Genomic DNA, 21,053 nt, shown 5'->3' with positions numbered 1-21,053 from the left:
AAGAGACATCATCTGCCTTGATGGGAAAAGGACAGAGAGGGATGTAGGCAAAGGCCACACCCACACAATACCTTTACATAACTATAAGTCCACTTTAAGAGCCATGGCTTCCCCTAACCACCTTCAACCTTCGCAACTGGCAGACTGTATGAAGCTTCTGAACTGGCAAGGCCTAATATGTGTTCGGTTTCTGACAATTGGTTCTCATGGGAAACTTACTTCACACAATTAACTCAAGGCAGTGTCAATTTACTCTTGGCAGAAAGCCAAGGTCTGCCTGGCCTGGAAACTACTCTCTGATTGGTTAATGACCAGCACTGAACTCTGTTATCTAGGAATGCTAGCACAGTTGTTTCTTGTTGGGTGTTAGGAGTAGGAGTGCTGCGTATGGTTGAAGAGAGAGAGAGAGAGAGAGAGAGAGAGAGAGAGAGAGAGAGAGAGAGAGAGAGGATTTATTTTGCTTTGCTTTGTATGCAGAAACTCTGCTGCTTTTATTTTCTTTTAATAAATCCTGTAAATAGTTATTCTGCGTCTAGCCGACTAGTCATTTCCACCTCAACTAGCTTCTGCGCTGTGCAGGGAAACTCTGCTACGTTTGGGCTAAAGCCACTAGAGCTATGCCTGACACTTCAAAATTCTAAGAATACGAACACTTGGAGCCTGCCTGTCTCTTCATCTGCTGCCTCGTTGAAAAGGCCAAAACTTTTGCCGATTTTGATCCTGATATTGGCTTCAGTCTCCCGCTCCTGTGCCAGCCCTTGGCTCTAGTCACTGACCGCAGGGACCTTTGGATAGGAAGACTGTTTGTCAGGTCTCAGGTACATTCAGATGTCCAAGCCTGGCTCTGTGGCAGATACCTGAATACTAAATAACACTTGTCGTGAAGTATGCAACCTACCCATTTAAAGTAGTTCGAACCATGGGCCCCAATCCTTCTGCAGGTGCTGTTTCAGTTTGTGGGTGGGTGGGGGGTGGAGTTGGGCAGATTTAGCAAGGTCCAAAGACTAAATTCCACGTGAAAGCTGCTCCATCAATCATTTGGACTGTTTAATCAAACCTTGGAAGTACAGTCACACCTCAGAAGTCGAACAGAATCCGTTCTGGAAGTCCGTTCGACCTCCAAAATGTTTGACTTCCAAAACGCAGCTTCTGATTGGCTGCAGGAAGCTCCTGCAGCCAATCGGAAGCTGCAGAAGCCCTGTCGGACGTTCGGCTTCCAAAAGAACGTTCAAAAACCTGAAACACTCACTTTCGTTTTTTGATCGTTTGGGATCAAAACGTTCAACTCCCAAGGCGTTCGGGATCCGAGGCACGACTGTACTTGTAATTTGACATCAGCCATGAATTGCATTTCAGCTGCTTACCTCAGTTCTCTGATTATGTGCAGCTCAGGGCTGAGCCTCTGCAGTCCCTCGTTCTGAATGAAGCACGCATCAAGATTTAGGAGGTCAATCTTACCGCAGCATCTCAGCACATAAGCAAGGATGACACAATCCACAGGCATCAGGTACAGTTCCGAAAAGTCCATGGAGGCATCATCCCCCAATGCCTGACACACAAGTGACTTGTTGTGTGCCTCAAAAAGCAAATTGAAGAAATTCAAGGCCCTCTTTTTCCCATCAAGATCCGTTTCCCTACGAAGGATCCAGTCAAGGACTTGCCTAGTGGTCACTGGTGAGAACTTCCCCAGAATAGACTCCAATGGTACCCTGGTTGAAGAGTGAGACAAGCCAGAGAGGAAGCGAAGAAAAATTTCATACTCCCCACCTTGGTCGTTTTGGACTGCTGCCATTATATCTCCAAAACTGTCCTCCTTGAAGTCTAAGTAATGGACGAGGGCAGCAAAAAACTCTTGGACAGTGAGGTGGACAAAAGAATAGGTGACGGCAGGAGGTGAAGTGGCACTTTGTATGTTTTCCACCAAGAAGGTTTTGAGGAGGGGAGATGAAGCCACATTAAACTTGTCCAATAGCGCCTGATCAAACAGAAGAGTGCGATGCCGGAGGCCATACGCAGCCAGCCGGCCAAGTTGTATCATCATCTCCCGCGCCCTTTCACACTCAGGGAGCTCCTTGGTGTGATTGACCATCACATGCCTGGTGTAGCTCACAAAGAGCTGAGTTACCGTTTTGGGAAGGGTGTGTGGCTGTCCGGCCTTGGGGACGAAACAAGGCTGCAAGGCTGTGCAAGTAATCCAGCAGTAAGAAGGATTGTAACAGAGGGTGTACAGAACCTGGCTCTCCCTCACGTGGGCCAAAGCCTCCTTGGCCACCTCAGCTTCTCCAAAGAAGTTGTGGAAGTACTTTTCTCTTTCCTGGGAGAGGAAGCCCACAATACTGGCCACTCTGTGGAAGATCCCTCTCTCCAAACGGGCAAGATTGCTTGGGCGGCTGGTCAGGAGGACGGAACATCCCTTCAGAAGCCTCTCTTTCAGCAAGCTGGCCACAATCACCCCAACCGGTTTCACATCTTCTGGTTGGGCACAAAATTCCGCGTTCCTGCCCAAGTCAAGGTTACTGTTGCTCTCATCCAAACCGTCAAATATGAACAGCAATTTTTGGGGTTCCTGTAGAATTGTGTCAAGTTTAGAGGGTAAACTGGGATACTTCTCCTGGATCAGGCTTTTTAGGCTGGTCATTCCCCCCACCGTGTTGAGGTCTCGGAATTTGAAGAAGAAAACAAAAGTGAATTTCTGGTAGTGTTTTCCAGTGGCCCAGTCGAAGACAAACTTCTGCGCTAGGGTGCTCTTGCCGACCCCAGCCACGCCGCTTACCATCACAAAGTGGGCCGTGCGGCCTGATGGATAGCAACAACGGAAAAGGCGGTCCAGGGTGATCCGCTCCAGCTCCCCCTGCATCTTGCGGCGGACGCGATATTCGTACAGCTCTCCAGCAGCAGCAGCCAGGGCCTCATGTTCTTGAAACGTTTGTCTCCTGAAGTCGACACCAGCGACTATTTTTATATCCACATAGCGGTTGAGGATGGGGAAACTTTGCCCATGTTCGGGCCGTGTTATTGGGCCGGTTTCTTTCAGCAACTTGGTCTGTTCACACAGAATACGTCTGTGTTCAACCTGACAAGCTGGACAGAAGAAAAAAATCGCAGGGTTTACTGAATTAGGCCCAGCCTAGCAGAACAGGAGATCAAATAGGCAAACACTTCCTGGATTGTAGCCTCTCTGGCTACTGGTAGAGCAGGCATCCCCAAACTTCAGCCCTCCAGATGTTTTGGACTACAATTCCCATCCTCCCTGACCACTGTTCCTGTTAGCTGGGGATCATGGGAGTTGTAGGCCAAAACATCTGGAGGGCCGCAGTTGGGGGATGCCTGTGGTAGACGATCCTTACAAGAAACACTGAGAGCCAGTGAGCTGGTTTGGAAATCGCCATAAACCTTCGTTCTAGTCCCTCAGCTTGCTTTTTCAACACATCCAAGAAACTGTGGTTAATCTTAACCAGGCATGATCCCTATCCCATGATCCCTAGCTAACAGGACCAGTGGTCAGGGAAGATGGGAATTGTAGTCCAAAACATCTGGTGGGCCGAAGTTTGGGGGTGCCTGATCTTAACTATGGTTTGAAACAGGGCAACTTGGAAAGCATGGGTTATTATGGAACTGGGCTATTTGCCACAAATACTAGTTATGATTAGGGTACAGCTCAGGGTACAGACAAAATGTTAAGCAAAGCTGAGATCCTTGGAAGGAGGGGAAGGGATTAAAGAGGCATGTAAGCGCATGGCTTTCGGTAGGTCATTCCTGTCACAATAAGCCATGGTTCATCATTGTGTCCAAATTGACCCAGTAAAGCAGAACCGACAGAACATTGCATTTAGACCAGGCATCCCCAAATTGCGGCCCTCCAGATGTTTTGGCCTACAACTCCCATGATCCCTAGCTAACAGAACCAGTGGTCAGGAATGATGGGAATTGTAGTCCAAAACATCTGGAGGGCCGAAGTTTGGGGATGCCTGATTTAGACCAAGGAGAGCCAGGTTCAAATCCCTACTTATCCATGTAGCTTCCTGGGTGTTTTGTGCTAATTGTTGTTATTTATACCCCACCCATCTGGCTGGGTTTCCCCAGCCACTTTGGGCAGCTCCTAACAGAATATTAAAAACATGATAGAACATCACACATTAAAAACTTCTCTAAACAGGGCTGTCTTCAGATGTCTTCTAAAAGTCAGATAGTTGTTTATTTCCTTGACATCTGATGGGAGGGTGTTCCAGAGGGTGGGCGCCACTGCCAAGAAGGCCCTCTGCCTGATTCCCTGTAACCTCACTTCTCGCAGGGAGGGAACTGCCAGAAAGCCCCCGGAGCTGGACCTCAGTGTCCAGGCTGAATGATGGGGGTGGAGATGCTCCTTCAGGTATACTGGGCCGAGGCCGTTTAGGGCTTTAAAGGTCAGCACCAACACTTTGAATTGTGCTCGGAAATGTACTGGGAGCCAAGGTAGGTCTTTCAGGACCGGTGTTATAGGGTCTCGGCGGCCGCTCCGAGTCACCAGTCTAGCTGCCGCATTCTGGATTAGTTGTAGTTTAAGGTCACTTTCAAAGGTAGCCCCACATAGAGCACATTGCAGTAGTCCAAGCGGGAGATAACTAGAGCATGCACCACTCTGTGGGCAGGTAGGGTCTCAGCCAGCGTACCAGATCACTTTCTCTCTTGCCATATTTACCACATATTATTACCGTGAAGACAAAATGGGATAGAGGGCCACAAGCTTCACCCCTGAGCAAGCCTTGTTTTATGTTTATTTTACTTACGCAATCTCAGGCCATGATTGCAGTGGAAACCTAGTCTCCATTTATTTCACCACCACCTGTGCAAAGCTGCGATTGATCTTGGGAAGGAGGCAGAAGGGCTCTGGTCTGGTAGGGTTCCAGATTCCTCCCACCTCCTTCCCAAAGCTGGGCAAGCGCTTACTGGGCTTTGGGAAGGCAGCCAAGCAGCCCCCCACCTTGCAGGGGGCCCTGGCTTTATGCGTTTTTGTATTAACATGTGGCCACCCAAAACTGAACCCTTGTATAAGAAAAGGGCTTGCTTTATTGAAAAGAAGGGCAGAATTAAAGCAAATAAAAATATTTTCCCCATATGAATAGAGATCAATTAAATGAGAATCTCAGTCAACAGGATTTGCACCTCTCACGTAGGTCTGAGAGGATCTCCAGAGGACCCAAGAGGTACTCCCAGGAGTTTGCCAACACAGCAATTGCAAATATAGCTGTGCTTCATACTCCAACACAGGCAACATTCACACAGGCTAAGTACGCAACTGTGCCTAAGCCACATCAACAGGTTGTGAGACGCAACACTGTTTTTGCCAACAGAGCAAAAGCTCTGGTCCCCTGGAGGATAGGCTCACAAAAGCCAGAGAGTGCCACAGCAGGAAAGTCGTACTATGTTTATGACAACTTCTCTTAATGATGCTTTTGCATTTGCAGTTTTTTCGTTTCAGAATTCAGGGGAGATGTTAGCATTCAATTCTGTCCACTGCCCAGCTGCATGTGAGACAGGATAATTGTTTACTGTTTGGATGTGTGACTGCTGTACTTTCCCACACAGGAGAACAGATGTAACCTCATCTCCTGTCATGTGATGTTCTTTGCTTTTCCCTTTCACTTCTGACTGAGAGTGATGGCGTACACACTTTTCCATCGCTCTCTAATAAAAGTAGCTAATAGCTACAACTGTCTACGGTCTTCTTTGCCGGAGCCAGTGGCAGCAAAGAGAATATAGGGCTTTACATCCCTATATTCCAGGCATCCCCAGACTTCGGCCCTCCAGATGTTTTGGACTACAATTCCCATCTTCCCCCAACCACTGGTCCTGTTAGCTAGGGATCATGGGAGTTGTAGGCCAAAACATCTGGAGGACCGCAGTTTGGGGATGCCTGCGTATATTCTAACAACTCCAAGGTAAGCAAGGCTCACCACTCTGCACAGAACAGTCAAGATCAGGTGCAGCTTAAGGAAACACTAAGTTGGCACGTCCCACTCCTTTCAGGTTGCAGGGGGAGCTGCTCACTGAGTGCCCCATGCCTGAGGGCCACCACAATCCCAGAACCAAAATCTGATTCCCTTGCATTGGTTCAATGGACCAATGTTGGTGAACTTTTTTTATTTGCTATCCGGTACCTTTCATTTCCGGGGCAAGGTTGTGTCCGGTTTCATTTAGAAGAATCTCCTTGAGTAGCGCTTGATCTTCAAAAAAAGAGAAAAAGCAAAACAGTTGGAAGTGAAATTTGGCATAGTCTAAGCCACCTCTGGGACCCAGGTGGCGCTGTGGGTTAAACCACTGAGCCTAGGGCTTGATGATCAGAAGGTCGGCGGTTCGATTCCCTGTGACGGGGTGAGCTCCCGTTGCTTGGTCCCAGCTCCTGTCAATCTAGCAGTTCGAAAGCACGTCAAAATGCAAGTAGACAAATAGGAACCGCTATAGCGGGAAGGTAAACAGCGTTTCCATGTGCTGCTCTGGTTTGCCAGAAGCGGCTTTTTTTTTAAAAAAAATATTTTTTATTAAACATTTTATAACAAACAAAAAATACCAAAAATACCAAAAATACAAAGAACATCATTACAACAACAACAAAAACACCAATACAAACAAAAACATAAACATATCATCTTTAATCAACTTTTTAAATCATTGTCTTTTTGGCTTCCCCAACTCCCCACTATCTGATTTTCATTTTGAATATCACTGTAGCAGTTTCTACTTCATCTCTTTTACTTCCTTCATACTATAATCTCCTTAGTTCCTCTTAATCTCATCTTTATATTTGCGTATCAATTTTTCAACCTTATAAACTCCTCTTATCTCCCTAATGCCTTAACTTCTGTATTTCCCTAGATATTCAGATTTTCAACTTTCAAAAGTAGTTCCCTATATATATTTTAAACTTTCTCCAGTCTTCCTCCACTCTTTCCCCTGCTTGATCTTGGAGTCTTCCTGTCAGCTCTGCCAGTTCCATAAAGTCCAGCATTTTCATTTGCCATTCCTGTAAAGAGGGCAGTTCCTCTTTTTTCCAATATTTTGCAATTAAAATCCTCGCAGCTGTGGTGGCATACATAAACAGATTGACATCTTTTTTGGGAATTTCTTCCCCTACTATTCCAAGTAAAAAGGCCTCTGGTTTTTTCAGAAACGTATTTTTATATATCTTTTTCATTTCATTATAAATCATTTCCCAGAAGCCTTTTATCTTGGGGCATGTCCACCACATATGATAGAATGAACCATGCTGGCCACATGACCTGGAAGCTATACGCTGGCTCCCTCGGCCAATAATGTGAGATGAGCGTGCAACCCCAGAGTCGGTCACGACTGGACCTAATGGTCAGGGGTCCCTTTACCTTTACCTAAGCCACCTAGCATATACAACGCTGACTGGACTGGCAGTCGAATCCGACATTGACACTGGTGATGAGACAGCAAGCTGACTCTGGGGACACTGGTCAGGCCGCCGGGCGCAAGCACAGCTCTGTCTTCCCTCCAACCCTATTCTCTATAGGGCTGCTGCCAGAGGTGGCTGATTCATTCTACCCGACCGTAAGGCTGGCTGCGATACAAGGAGAACTGGATTAAAACAGCGTCGCCTCCAGACGTCAGCATCTTGTAGGGTGCTGGTAAGGTAGGATTAGCCCAATTAAAGTGCATTCAAAAACTCTGGCACAACAAATCCGTTTTTATATTGATAATAGTAATAAACTGTTTGCCATTACTTATTTTTATATCCTATTTAATAAAATTTAGGTACTGCTTGATTGTAAAAAAAAACCCCAAAAAACTCCTCAAAGTTGTTTACAAACAAAAAAGAAAAAAGCAGTGAAATGCAAGGGGATGGGGGAAGAGAACCCTACTTTAAAAATGCCAAAATGCTAAAACAGATTTAAATTACCTCAACTTTCTAAGCATCTAGGTAGGCTTGTCTAAATATTCATGTTTTCAGCAGATGCTGAAAAGAATAGTGAAGGATCGACCCTAATAATAATAATAATAATTTATTATTTATACCCCGCCCATCTGGCTGGGTTTCCCCAGTCACTCTGGGCGGCTTCCAACAGAAAAATGAAATAAAATAATCCTATTGAACCTGAGGCCTGGTCCTGCCACTCTCCACCTGGCCCAGGGCGGGTCCTGTCAGGCCTCATAGAACTGCTGCTGGGGATGCTGCCCAGCAAGGACTGGGGTATTTGGGGGGAAGATTTGTTGGGAGTTGTTCCTGTTGTTATTGATATTAACTGATGTTAACTTTTTGTATCTTTATTTTTATGTGGAAATTGTTTGGTTTGTTTAAGGGGGTGGGCTTACAGGGAACAGCCACCCCTCATCAAATCCAGCTCTTCAAACGGCTCTGACAACAGCAGAGGTCAGGAGACAGGAAGGAGGAAGTGAGCGGAGCGGGCCAGGGCTCAGGCAGCATCCAAGAGCACTACCTGCAGCCTTTGATACCAGCAAGGGAGGAGGGACCAGCAGAGATTTCTAGCGGGGAAAGAGCAGAGGGGCATCCTTTCAAATTCACCCCAGAACTGAGGCGATCAGCGGCTCACAAACGCAGGGGGTGGAGATTTGGGGTCCCCAAACTACTCTGCTGGGGGAGGAGCCGAAAAGCGCCATTGGGAGAATCTGATGATATCGAGTAGACATGTTTTCATGAAGCTCTTGCACTGTAAATAATATTCACAATAAAAGTATTAAAGACAAGATGGTTTGGAGTGTCGCTGCTCGAGGGTAGCCAGCAACCTCCCTGACAGTTTGGTTATGTAGATTTCAATGTGTTTTATTCATTTTTGACTTCTTTGCTATGTTTGTAATCATGTAAATCCTTTCATATTGAAGCACTGTTTTAACTGTGGAAAGGTGGCATACAAATATAAATAAATAAATAAATCCAGTTTGAGTTTTACAAATGCAAAACAGGCATTACATGGCACCTGTTAGCACTGCCAATTCCACCGACTGAAGCAGTTGAGTGAGCATATGTGGGGAAAGGAGAGCTCAGGCAAACCGGCCCCGAGTTGTAAAGGGCTTTATATACTAATAAAGTAAAGGTAAAGAAACCCCTGACCATTAGGTCCAGTCGTGACCGACTCTGGGGTTGCGCGCTCATCTCGCAGTATTGGCCGAGGGAGCCAGCGTACAGCTTCCAGGTCGTGTGGCCAGCATGACAAAGCCGCTTCTGGCAAACCAGAGCAGCACATGGAAACGCCGTTTACCTTCCCGCTATAGTGGTTCCTATTTATCTACTTGCATTTTGATGTGCTTTCAAACTGCTAGGTTGCCAGGAGCTGGGACCAAGCAACGGGAGCTCACCCCGTCACAGGGATTCGAACCGCCGACCTTCTGATCAGCAAGCCCTAGGCTCAGTGGTTTAACCACAGCGCCACCTGGGTCCCTATATATACTATATACTAATAGTATACTATCCCTATATACTACCGGTAATAGTAACTCCTTAATAAAACCTTAATTAAAAACACAACAAAAAAGAAAATTCTCACCACTCAGGGAGCAGGGGACAATATATTACCTTTGCGGGCGATTTCCCCCACCATCACCTCAAGGTTGGGATGAGACCAGTGGCGCCTCAGAGCGTAGACACTCTTCCAAAGCCCTATTGCCAAAGCCTTGTTACTGGCAAGGTCAGCAACTAGCTTCTCTGCTGCTACAGTTGAATCCTGGCGCTTCTCTATTTTTTCATAGATCTAAACGAAACACAGAAGACAGAGTTTAGCTAGCTAGCTGATGATGGGGGGGGGGGAAATACAGCAATCTTCTCACTCAGATCAAGGGCCCAGCTATGCTGGCAGCCCTCCTCCTCTGCTGTTTGTTCCTATCAACCGATATTCAGGTATACTGTCACTGAAATGGAGGTTCTATTAAGCTTCCATGGCCAATGGCTGCCAACAGTTATCCATCTCCATGAATCTGTCTAAACCTTAAAAGAAAAAACTGGAACGCAACACTAACCCCAGCCTCCCTAGCTGTTTGGAGAATGTGTCTTTCTCAATATGATGGTATTCTATGGCTCACTGCCATTTAGAGGCTTCTGGGTAAGTGTGGCTATTTTGCCCCACAGCTCCCTCCTTAGGCCAGAGTAGAATGGGGGTTGCATTGGCCAAAATCCCCCCAAACACTCCTTGCATTTGGGATTGTGTTCTCGAGGATCCACCGTTCCCTTAGAACTGCAGCCCCCGCCATACCTTTTTTAAGGACCTGCAAAGCATTGTTACCTGGGCTTGCTCAGGTGTAATGACCTTCCTGCTCCTCAGTTCCTGAACCACCTGGGCGATGTAATTTTCGATGACGTAGATCAAATCCGGGTGGAAATACTCTGTGACTCTCCTTAGCTGGCTTTCTGCGAAAGCCTCTAAGTGTTCGCCAAAGCGTTGCAGGTCCCCTGAAAAGAGACAGCACAGCAACCATGAATGCAGCCAGGAGTCAGAAGTTGCTTTCATGGGGTTGGAATGCTCAGAGAAACACTCCTGAAAGCCTAGAAATGTGGTGCTTTAGCCACATAGACACTAGTACATTTTATATACAGTGGTATCTCGGTTCTCAAACGTAATCCGTTTCGGAAGACCGTTTGACTTCCAAAACGTTTGGAAACCGAGGCACAAAGGGCTGGCTTGCAGGTTCAATTGGAAAAACTGAAAAACACACAGCGGAAGCCGTTTGACTTCCAAGGAGCATTCGGAAACAGAAGCAATTACTTCCTGGTTTTCGGTGTTCAAAAACCAAAACGTTAGGCTTCCGAGACGCTCAAAAACCGAGGTACACACACACACACACACACACACACACACACACACACACACACACGGTTTCCCCCTCCACCATATCCTAAAATATCAGGGCAGTGAACAACAAGCAAACTTTTCTGCAACTTTTCATGGGCTGTTTCACTTAAGTGCTCTTTCTTGAACAGATTAATCAGAACACCTGAACTATCTAGTCTCAGTTACAGGTAGGTTGGTCTGACGTAGTCAAAAAAAAATTAAAAAAAATCCTTCCAGCAGCACCTTAAAGACCAACTAAGTTTTTCATTTTGGTATGAGCTTTCGTGTGCATGCACACTTCTTCAGATACAATACTGGAATTGGTACTAGATTTCTTTAAAATAATGCCTTTTGCAACTCATACACTGGGTTGCTGAACCATGTACAGTATATAGATCAGGGAAAATGCCACAGCTCAACAGTACAGCATCTGATTTGCATGCAAAAGGTCTCAGGTCTCTCTGGCAATCTCCAGGTTAGGGCTAGGACTGTCCCCTCTCTGCCATCCAGTCTACTGAGCTACATGGACCGGCTGTGGGCAGGATTGCTGCGTTGCAGGGGGTTGAGCTAGATGGCCCTTGTGGTCCCTTCCAGCTCTACAGTGCTATGCTCTGACTTGGTGTGATTCCTTAATCCCAATTGCAAGCCTGCTGCTGATGACAGCAGTCCACCTGTCACTCACTCACAGACACAAGCTTACCTTCGGTTATTACAACACCTCTGCAGCTTGCAGCCATTTTGGATTCCACCTTGCTATGATGCCACTCGCTAAAGACTGAAAGGGAGAGAATGAAAAAAGGGGGGGGGGGAATCAATGCTGGAATAGTACTAATGGGGGTCATGTTTGTTAACACTCCCGGTTTTTAAAACCAAGAATGACTGGCCAAGCATCTCACTGCATAACACAGGAGCCAATTCCTAGGGGCCAAGGTCCCTTTGCCTCCACCCCCCCCCATCAAATATTTCAGGGGACTGGGCCGTCCAAAGTGAATGGGCATTGCCATTCAAACGGTTGCCTGTGCACTGGGGCTTACCTGGGCCCCCCAATATTTTATTCAAGTTGGCATGACTGCTGCCTAGGCTCTGTACTAGTCATTCTCACAGGGTGTGGAACGGCACACTGGTGTGGCAAGAGAGAATGGCAAGTGCGGAGGGAATTGAGGACAATCGGGGAAACATTTCATTCTTTCCCACAGCACTTTCTTTGCGGCAAGGAGTTTAACTCAGACTTTTCTTCAGCTAATTACATACATTTACCGTGGGAAATTATTATTATTATTATTATTATTATTATTATTTCTATCCTGCCCATCTGGCTGGGTTTTCCCAGCCACTCTGGACAGTTTCCAACAGGTTAAAAATACAACAAAACACCAGTCATTAAGAACATCCCTAAACAGGGCTGCCTTCAGATGTATTCTAAATGTTTATTTCTTTGACATCTGATGGGAGGGCATTCCACAGGGCAGGCGCCACTACCAAGAAGGCCCTCCACCTGGTTCCCTGCAACTTGGCTTCTCGCAGTGAGGGAACTGCCAGAAGGCCCTTGGCACTGGACCTCAGTGTCTGGGCAGAACGATGGGGGTGGAGATGCTCCTTCGGGTAAATGGCACAGCAAGGGGGCAAGGCAGGCATGCAAGATAGATCTGGGTGCAGCCTTTGGCGCTCAGACCCACCTGGAAGTGAGTTGCAGCCCACTGCTTGAAAAAACGCTGCCAAAATGGCGAAAATCTCCGGGAAGATCAGAGACCAAGAAGATAATAAATTTAATAAAGAACGGGGAAAATTTGTAAGTTACTTAAAAGACCACTGTAAACAATTAAAAACTTTGGCAGGATTCTAAGAAACACTTGCAATGTAGCAAGAACTATGGTGAGAATCGAGTATTAAGGAAATATGGAGAACATTACAAGATGCAGTTGGAAAAGAATAACGATGGAAACCATGGAGGGGTGGAGGGAAGCCCGGGGATTCAGAGAATCCTATCTGTATATGATTGTGATTTATTTGTGATAATTGTTAAAGATAAAAATGAATAGAAATATTTAAAAAGTAAAAAGAAAGGGAAAAAACCACTGCTCTAAGCAGTAACGAAAGCAAGAAAACAGCATCATAATAACAGTAAAAAAACACTTTTTAAAAAGAGAGAAAAACAGAGAAATGGGGTCTGATCTGATGGGTCAGGTGGGCAAGCTGGTTCAAAAACATGACTTCTGAAGCAACAGGTGGAGGTTGCTTTTTTCACCTGTGGCTAGGGTTGCCAGACTCAATAGTGGACAGGACTTCTGTGCCTTTAATTGCCCTGCTCTCTTTTGAGTCTGGAAACCTTAAAGAGAAACCACCAGACTCTTTGTTTAATTTCCAATCAAAGGGTTTGCTGGTTTCTCTTTAAGATTTCCAGACTCAAAAGAAAGCAGGGCAATTAAAGGCACAGAAGTCCTGTCCACTATTGAGTCTGGCAACCCTACCTGTGGCACGTTCCACAGAGCATGGACAACAGCAGAAAAGGCCTGTTTTCAGGACCCAGCACTGTGATATTCTGTAAGGTCCAGTGCCATGAGCAAAATACACCCCCAGGTGATCTAAGTCTGGTATGGGTCACCTTTAGCCTGCCAGGTACTGCGGAACTACAACTCCCATCAGCCCCAGCAAGCATAGCCAGCAGTCAGAATTGATGTGAATTGCAGTTCAGTAACACTATGCAGGGACGGGCAAGGGCGTAGCCCCAAATCAAGCAAAACAATAGAAATACTTAACTAACGGACCAATCACGTAGGTTCTGCCCCCTCTAGCAAAAGCCCTGCCCCCCAAGCCAAGTCCTCCCACCCCCACAACAAAAATACTGGCTACGCCCTTGGGGACAGGAGGCTGTCTCTCAAAGCACCTGGCCCCAGGCTGCTGATACTGTACATTTTCGCAGGGCGGGAGAGAAGATTGAAGGATGGGCTAACGACGACGGCGACAACAACCCTGGACAATGAACGCTCTGTGTTGGAGGGAGAATGCACTCTGTGCATGCTCGGTGACCCTCATCTTTTATTTGCTGGCCAGATTCCAAACGTCAGGAAGTCCCCCAGAGTCCTCAACTGGGACCATGAACTTCAGCTCACCCGGCGGAGAGCACTCACCTGCCCGATTACAGTGATGCTCAGCCTTGCTGGTCTTCTGGAAGCTGACTTTTATGGAGGGCCAGAGAGAGCCGAGGCAAATAGGGATCTGTGCGTACTCAGATCACTCCACGGCCTGGGTCGCTACTGCTGCTGGTCCTTCTTCACAGGTGGCAGGAAAAAAAGACGCCATTTCACGCGAGAAACTTCTCGTTCTGCTTTCACTTTCAGTAGATCGTGGGAGGTGGCTTTCAGGAAGCAAACACAGCCAGCTGTCGAGTAGTTCCTGGTTTCACGTTTCCTCTTATTTCATGCTGCAGATAACAGTCCTAGATTTCTTGGAGGGGGGGGATTTTAGGGCTGCAAACCTTTGCAAAAGTGAAGTGGATAACTGCTTCCAAGTAATCGTCACCCGGTAAGCCAGTGGGGAGGATTCAGGCCTTGGGGCATGATGAGACTCCCCCCCCCAAAGCCTCTTTATCTTACCCTTGCAAAGTTCTCCAGCAAGCACCCCCTCACTGACCCCACTGCAATAGGCACTTGAACCCTTGATAATGCCTCTTTGCTTGTCTGAACGAAGAGAGTGGGAGGATCTTTAGAAGCAAGCTTCCTGTACAAGAATAAACAAATCTACTTTTGGCCCACCCGTGATATGTGGCCCTTGGGTGTTTGCCCAGAAGGGAATGTGGCCCTCAAGACTTAAAATCATGGTGCCGGACCCACAAGTGTTTTGGGCAACTGCCCATTTAAGTAACTGGCTGAAGTAGAAGTAACATAAAAAATAATCATGGTTTTTAAAAAAATGCTGCCAGAGGTGCTTTGATTGCAACCTCTTATGAGGTTGTTGTTTTGCTGTTTTAACTATTTGTGCTTTTATTTTGTATTCTTTATCTTGTGAACTGCCCCGAGATCTTTTGATGAAGGGCGGCGTATAAATCAAATAAAGAAAATAAAAATAAACCTGGATCAGATGAAAGGCCTGTGGAATCCAACATCTTGCAGTTGTTTCTCACCGTCAGACTGCAGGCAGCTCTTCTCCTACCTGGGCAGTTATCTTTCCACAAGGGCCGACATTGATGCCGAAATCCAGCATTGCCCAAGCTCTGCGAATGCAGCTTTCTCCCAACTGAAGTGCAGTGTGTTTGACATTTGCAGGGAAATCAAAATACTTGTTTACAAAGCTATTTTACTACCAACCTTACTGTATGCTTGTGAAATGTGGACCACTTATAAACGCCATCTCCAACTCCTCAAAAGATTCCATCAACGGTGTCGCCGAAAAAATTTACACATTAACTTGGGAAGACAGGCGAACTAATATCAGTGTACTGGAAGAAGCAAAGATCACCAGTGTTGAAGCAATGATTCTTCAACATCAACTTCGTTGGACTGGTCATGTTGTGTGGATGCCTGATTATAGTCTTCCAAAGCAACTACTATATTCCAAACTTAAAAATGGAAAGTGTAATGCTGGTGTTCAACAAGAGGTTTGAAGACTCTCTCAAGGCAAATCTTAAAAAATGCAGTATAAACACCGATAATTGGGAAACACTGGCCTGTGAGTGCTCCAACTGGAGAACAGCCTTTACCAAAGGTGTCATAGGCTTTGAAGACGCTCAGACTAAGGACTTAAGGGAGAAACATGCTAAGAGGAAGACACATTTGGCAAACCCTCACCATGGTCAACTCCCATCCAGAAACCTCTGTCCCCACTTGGAAGGACGTGTGGATCCAGAATTGGCCTCCACAGTCACGGATTCACTGTTAAAACTGTGTTCATGGAAGACAATCTTACTCAGCTATGAATGATCGCAAAGGAAGAAGAAGAAGCCTTTGTCCGTGGAGGCAGAACAGGGAAGCTTATCCTTCATGAATTTGCCTAATGCTGTTTCAAAACCATGCAAGCCATGGTTCCTTTTGTCTATCCCAAGTCTTCCAACCTTCAGCTCTTGGTATCGGGAGGTAGAGAGAAAAAACATTCTCAGCTACTTTCTCTGCACAACAGAATTACAGATAGCACACCATTTTTAATGCAAGTTTTTATTTGACGTATATACACGGTTCAAGCTATTAAAAATTATACAATATTTACAAAAAAATTAAATAATTATCCAAACCTCCTTCACCTCCATGTTAATACACAGCGTTCATATCAACTCCTAAAGGAGCCAAGTTTGACAAAAATAGTAATTATTATTTGCGGCCTTCAAAAGGACCCTGAGCCAGCTGAACACCACTGATGTTAAAAATAAGAAATGAGAACAGAGGTATTGATTCTTCCCAAAGCAATTCCCTTCTCCCAGGTGACACAATTTGAAAACAGATTTTTCTTTTTAAATGACATATTACAGGTTTAATCCAGGTCATACTCAGGCAGATCCATTCAAAGCCATGATGGGCATTGGATAAAACCCAATGAATTTGACATGTAAACAACAACAAAAATGGCAATCGTTTTTACAAAATACCATTTCCCGCTCCCCCTCCCACTATTTATGTAAAGGGGGAATCCAGCAGCTGTAGGATTTCCGCTATCACTTTGACTAGCCATCTCATTTGGTTAAGACCCGGAATGCAGAAGTGAAACCTGGGAGGCTGCTTTGTCAAAATGCATGTAATTATCTGTTCCAAAACCCATGAAATGTTGCAGGAGAGGCTGTGAGGAAGGTAACAGAATCTGGCCACTTTCAAATGTGTTTTTGGAGGTGTGGGGGGAAAGGCCACTCTGCTCTCAAGAGAGAAAGTGTACACAAAATCAAAATATCTTTTTTTAAAACGGGAGGGGAGGGAAACACATGGCTAATATGCTGAGCAGCTGCAAACAGGCCACAAAAACTCAAAAGCCTCCTTGTAAGTCAGGGATAGGGGAGCCTGTGGTCCTCTGGGTGTTGCTGGGCTCCACCTCCCATTGATCAGAGAGATGGGGAGTTGGAGTCCACTGACATCACAGGTTCTGAATGCCTGTTGGTCTTCAGGGGGTCACTTGTGTGGAAACAACTCCATTTCAAATCAAAGCCCCCATGATGGGCTGTGTGCAGTGCCAGGAGCATGGAAAATCCACTGGCAAGACACAGCAATCGCGAGCACACCTCTCTCCCCTCCTTCTGCCCTTTCTGCCAACTTTTCTTCTGTATACAGCAGGTGTTCGGAGAATTTTGGCCTTCAAGATGTTGCTGAATAAGAGTTTCCATCCTCTCAGTCACCACCTGCTTGCAGGGACTGATGAGACATCAGCAACATCTAGATCAGCGCTTTCCAAACTTGGGTTCTCCAGCTGTTCCCATCATCCCCGAGCACTGGCCTTTGCTAGCTAGGGATGATGGGCGTTGCAGACTAAAATCAGCTGGAGGCCCAAGTTTGGGAAACACTGATCTTGAGAGCGAAAGGTTTCCCACGCCTGAATTACAGGTGCTGTCACTTGTGTGTGTGTCCCCTTTGGCTTTTTGCTCCTCCAAAGTTTCCCTTCCCTGCTGCTTTGGGCAGAAGGGAACACATCCATTGCACACCTGAGCGATGGCATTCACTCATTGAAAAAGCAAGCAGCCGAACTTGCTTCAAAGTGCTATACAATGGCATATTTGATCTCAGGTTCATTCCTAGGCCTAGGCAAAACCTGCACAGCAAATGGAAGGGAGAGCCACCAACTGCACCCCCTGGCAGAATCCAAACTGATGGGATCAGACCATCAATCCTGCCTGCCCCCCTAAGAGAAGAGGCTCTAGTATTTATACCCCGGTGAGGAACCTGCAACCCTCCAAAAGTTGCTGGATTACAACTCACATCATCCCTGACCGCCAGCTGTGGCTGATGGGAGTTGGGAGTCCAACAAGACATGGAAGGTTGGCAGGTCCCCCATCTCTGGCTTACATGCAACACACTTCCAAAGCATTGTAATATGGGTTCCTTGAAAGTAGAAGTATCAAGAAGGGTACTGGCAGAAAGGCCACAGCGCAATGTAGGAAATGGGGGAGGGGGGATATGAACAACAGAGCCCTGGGTTAGTGGGACAAAGCACAGAAAGGGCAGGAAGGAAATTGAGGGGTGAGATTTCAACCCGACTGCCTTGTGCTACCCACAGCAAGCTCTCCCACAAAAAAAAAAAAAACCTCTCGCCAGGCATTAAGACAAGGTCACTGGACATTTTGCAAGATGGTGATATGTACTTGATTCAGGATTTCTTTTTCTTTTTGCACATGTACAGCTTCCTGAAACAGAAAGGCTGCTCAAGGGTCCATGTGCAAAACCGCTCTACTACAGATGGTCTTTCAGTGCTACAATTAGAGCGTAATATTCTACCTCCTGGGGGATGTATGCATCTTTCTTAACATTAGCCACATGCACATTCCAAAAGGAGACGGGAGCCATGTTCTCCTCCTAACGTTACGAAATTGGATTCGCAGGGGAGGTGTGGACAAGAAAAAGTCACTTGCTTCTTGCCTTCCTCAAAGGGGCAGGTGGTTTGCAGAGATGTGCCCACTGTGTCAGATTTAGGACACCTTATTACAAAGCGTGGCACGTGCTAACTTTCTCCTGTCTGCCAATTCTGTAAATCCACCTCAGTTTTACTGTGCAGAAAGGACCAAGGGAGCCTTTTCCAAAATTTGGAAAGATGAAGCTAACAGGAGCCGTGATCAAAGTCTTTTATTGAAATCAATACTTTAAGCCACCCTTCCCATGCGCCCCTTTCCCACAACCTCCACCTCAAATCTAAACTGATTGGTTTCTTCCTCTTCTGCTGAGTAACAAACATGAATACTGCATGTCACAATGCCCTAACCCGTCTCGAAGTGGGACAACTCAGACCCCAAAACAACTTGGAAGTTACAGGAAGGTGGCCCAGTTTCTCTGAAAAAAGAAATCTGAGGTGGCCTAGCATCAAATATAGATGGTCCTACAGGTGGTGTCCCAGGAATGAAAACAAAATTAAGCAGGCATCTTGCCAGGGGGTGGGGGGAGGGTGGGATTTCATATTCCATGAGCTGAACAATGCAGCATTTTGCTGGGAGCATGGGATGTTTCAGTGAGAAGGGGCAGAGTCCTATCTCAGGGACAGGACAGTGTTTTCCACCCTGCATGGGAGCAGGGACCCCAGAGGGAGCCTGACAACTTCAGACTGTTTACAGCATGGGGGTCCCAAGTGCAGGGGGAAAGCACACACTGCTGGATCCACCGGCTGAGGAATGTGTCCCAATTAGTTTCTGAAAACTGCCTGTTCTTTAAAAGCAAGGGAGAAAGCATATCACACTCAAAGAGTCTTGTCCCCTTCCAACCCCACTGCAAAGCTGGAGATGAGTGCACTGAGATGAGATGCAAAGGCAGGCAAATGTTCCCAGCCCCCTAACCCCACTCTCAGAATAGCTGCTCAGGTAACATGGGGAGCCACATCACAGGCTCCACTCCTCTCCCTGCTGGCTTTCAGACAGCTTGATCTGGTGTAGCTGGGATCCACAAGCTGATGAACATTATTGTGAAGATGCCAGAAAAGAGGTGTTGGTATTCCCAGAAATGAAGCCAGACAGACACAGGCACGAAGGTCGCAAAAGGCCTGTTCCCCATTGCCGGAAGCTTCAGGAGCTGAGGAAGGGGAGGGCCTGTTGCCTGTGGCGACTCTCAAATAAGCATTTGCTGGTTCTGAGCATTTGGAAAAGAGAGGGTGAACAGGGATTGCAAAGACGAGCAGGCAAACCTGGAATTAATGGAAGCAGAGGAAAGGCAAGAACTGGAAATGCAAACCACCACTAGGAGGACTTGATGGCTGATGTTCCACTTAACCAACGTGCTTTCAGATGCCCTCAGGTGTCCTACGGTGCTTGCATTCGTTCTAACTTTCTCAGGATTGCACCCACAGCCTGCCACATATTGTGCATGCTCAGAACTCGGGACTCTGGATTAGGCATTGCAAGGCCCACACAGGCTGCAGCTGAGAGTCAACTAACACCTGGTTCCAGCCCTTGAAGCAGCAGCGGGGCAAGGCAGACGGATGGCCACCTTGGAGGGCACATCCCACCTCCCCCTGTAACCCTCTCACAGCGAGACCCCAGGACCACCTCTCCATCTCCTGCTGCTTGGAGGAATCCTTGCTTAAAAGTCAAGTAAGGGAGTATGAAAGAGTTTTAAATCGCAAGCCGTATGCCCAGAGAGAGAGGGGAGAGCAAGTGCTACAGAACTCACACCCTCTGCTGCCAAGAATATGTCTCCTCTCAACCCGAGCTCAGAGAGAGCCAGCAAAATTAAGCATTGGGGTGACCTGCCATTTCCCCAGGGTGTTCGTTTGTTTGGGAGGGTAAAAAAGACCTTGTGGTGGGAAGCTGTGGCCTTAAAACGGCTACTGTGAAAAAAGCATCTACAAAAATGTCAAGCATATGTTCCATCCAGTTGGCCTCCACCACCCCCCACCCCCCAAAAATTGAAAAGGCTGCTTTGCTGAGAAATATCCAGCGAAGAACCCACCTAAAAATCCCGCCACAGAATCAGAAATGGAGAACTAAACAAACAAAAGCAAATTGCTTGCAGGAGAAGCCACCCTCCAAAACTGTTGATGGGGAAACCCTTTCAGCCAGGAGATGGTGTGCAAAAGGGAAGGAGGGCCTTCCTCGGGCTGCTCCCATGGAGTCAGAGTCCGTCTGGCTGAGACGAGACAGACTTGGGAACTAGAGGCATTGCTGTCCTTCTGTGAGGGGGTCAGAATAAGACTGGTCTGTGTTGTAGGATGGGCAGAAATCAAGGCAGAGTCAAGTTTTGGAGGCGCATCCCCCTCCCACCCTCTCCAGTCCTGCAGAAAAGTGTGCACCCCCCCTCCCCAGAGGCGGCCGTGTATCGCATCAGCGCTCAGTAGCGCAAGTAAAAGGCATCCAGGTCTCCTTTCTCTCACCGCATGTTGCTTTTCTTTGTCTTTTTTTCTTTTTTTGGAAAAGGGAAAGAAATAGCACAGGCTGGGAGGGGGCAGCAGGGACATCAATGGGAGGAGGAAGGAGGAAATTCCAGTTTTTGAAGTCGGCGCCTGCGCAGCTCTGCAGTGTCTGGTTCCTCTGGGGAAGATTGAGCTCCATCCTGCTCCTGGCCAGATGGCTCTGTGTAGCCCTTGGCACCGGCTGCTGCTGGGGACAGATCTGGGGGGGGGGGAGAAACACCACAATTTGGGGGGTCTGTGCCAAAACTGGCACAA

At 46.9% G+C, this 21,053-nt stretch overlaps 2 protein-coding genes across 5 annotated transcripts in view; both read right to left on the bottom strand.

The window, feature by feature from the left end:
* LOC118076488 (NACHT, LRR and PYD domains-containing protein 12-like) overlaps positions 1 to 15,763 on the bottom strand; it is a 32,241-nt gene extending 16,478 nt beyond the window's left edge. For both annotated transcript variants that reach the window (XM_060269665.1, XM_060269666.1), the window contains exons 1-6: positions 13,910 to 15,763; positions 11,482 to 11,556; positions 10,236 to 10,402; positions 9,533 to 9,707; positions 6,138 to 6,203; positions 1,365 to 3,081 (exon numbers count right to left, since the gene is read on the bottom strand). In XM_060269665.1, coding sequence (XP_060125648.1) covers positions 1,365 to 3,081; positions 6,138 to 6,203; positions 9,533 to 9,707; positions 10,236 to 10,402; positions 11,482 to 11,518 — 2,162 coding nt within the window. In that variant the 5' untranslated portion in view covers positions 11,519 to 11,556; positions 13,910 to 15,763. The remainder of the gene's footprint in view (positions 1 to 1,364; positions 3,082 to 6,137; positions 6,204 to 9,532; positions 9,708 to 10,235; positions 10,403 to 11,481; positions 11,557 to 13,909) is intronic.
* A 149-nt stretch (positions 15,764 to 15,912) lies between these two features.
* Positions 15,913 to 21,053, bottom strand: part of SYVN1 (synoviolin 1) — a 30,325-nt gene continuing 25,184 nt past the window's right edge. For all 3 annotated transcript variants that reach the window (XM_035098202.2, XM_035098204.2, XM_060269668.1), the window contains exon 16: positions 15,913 to 20,997. In XM_035098202.2, coding sequence (XP_034954093.1) covers positions 20,843 to 20,997 — 155 coding nt within the window. In that variant the 3' untranslated portion in view covers positions 15,913 to 20,842. The remainder of the gene's footprint in view (positions 20,998 to 21,053) is intronic.

The sequence above is a fragment of the Zootoca vivipara genome, chromosome 17 (assembly GCF_963506605.1).
Source record: "Zootoca vivipara chromosome 17, rZooViv1.1, whole genome shotgun sequence".
In the NCBI taxonomy this organism is placed as follows: domain Eukaryota; kingdom Metazoa; phylum Chordata; class Lepidosauria; order Squamata; family Lacertidae; genus Zootoca; species Zootoca vivipara.
The sequence above is the reverse complement of the archived record's forward strand: the minus strand, read 5'-3'. Positions and strand labels throughout refer to the sequence as shown.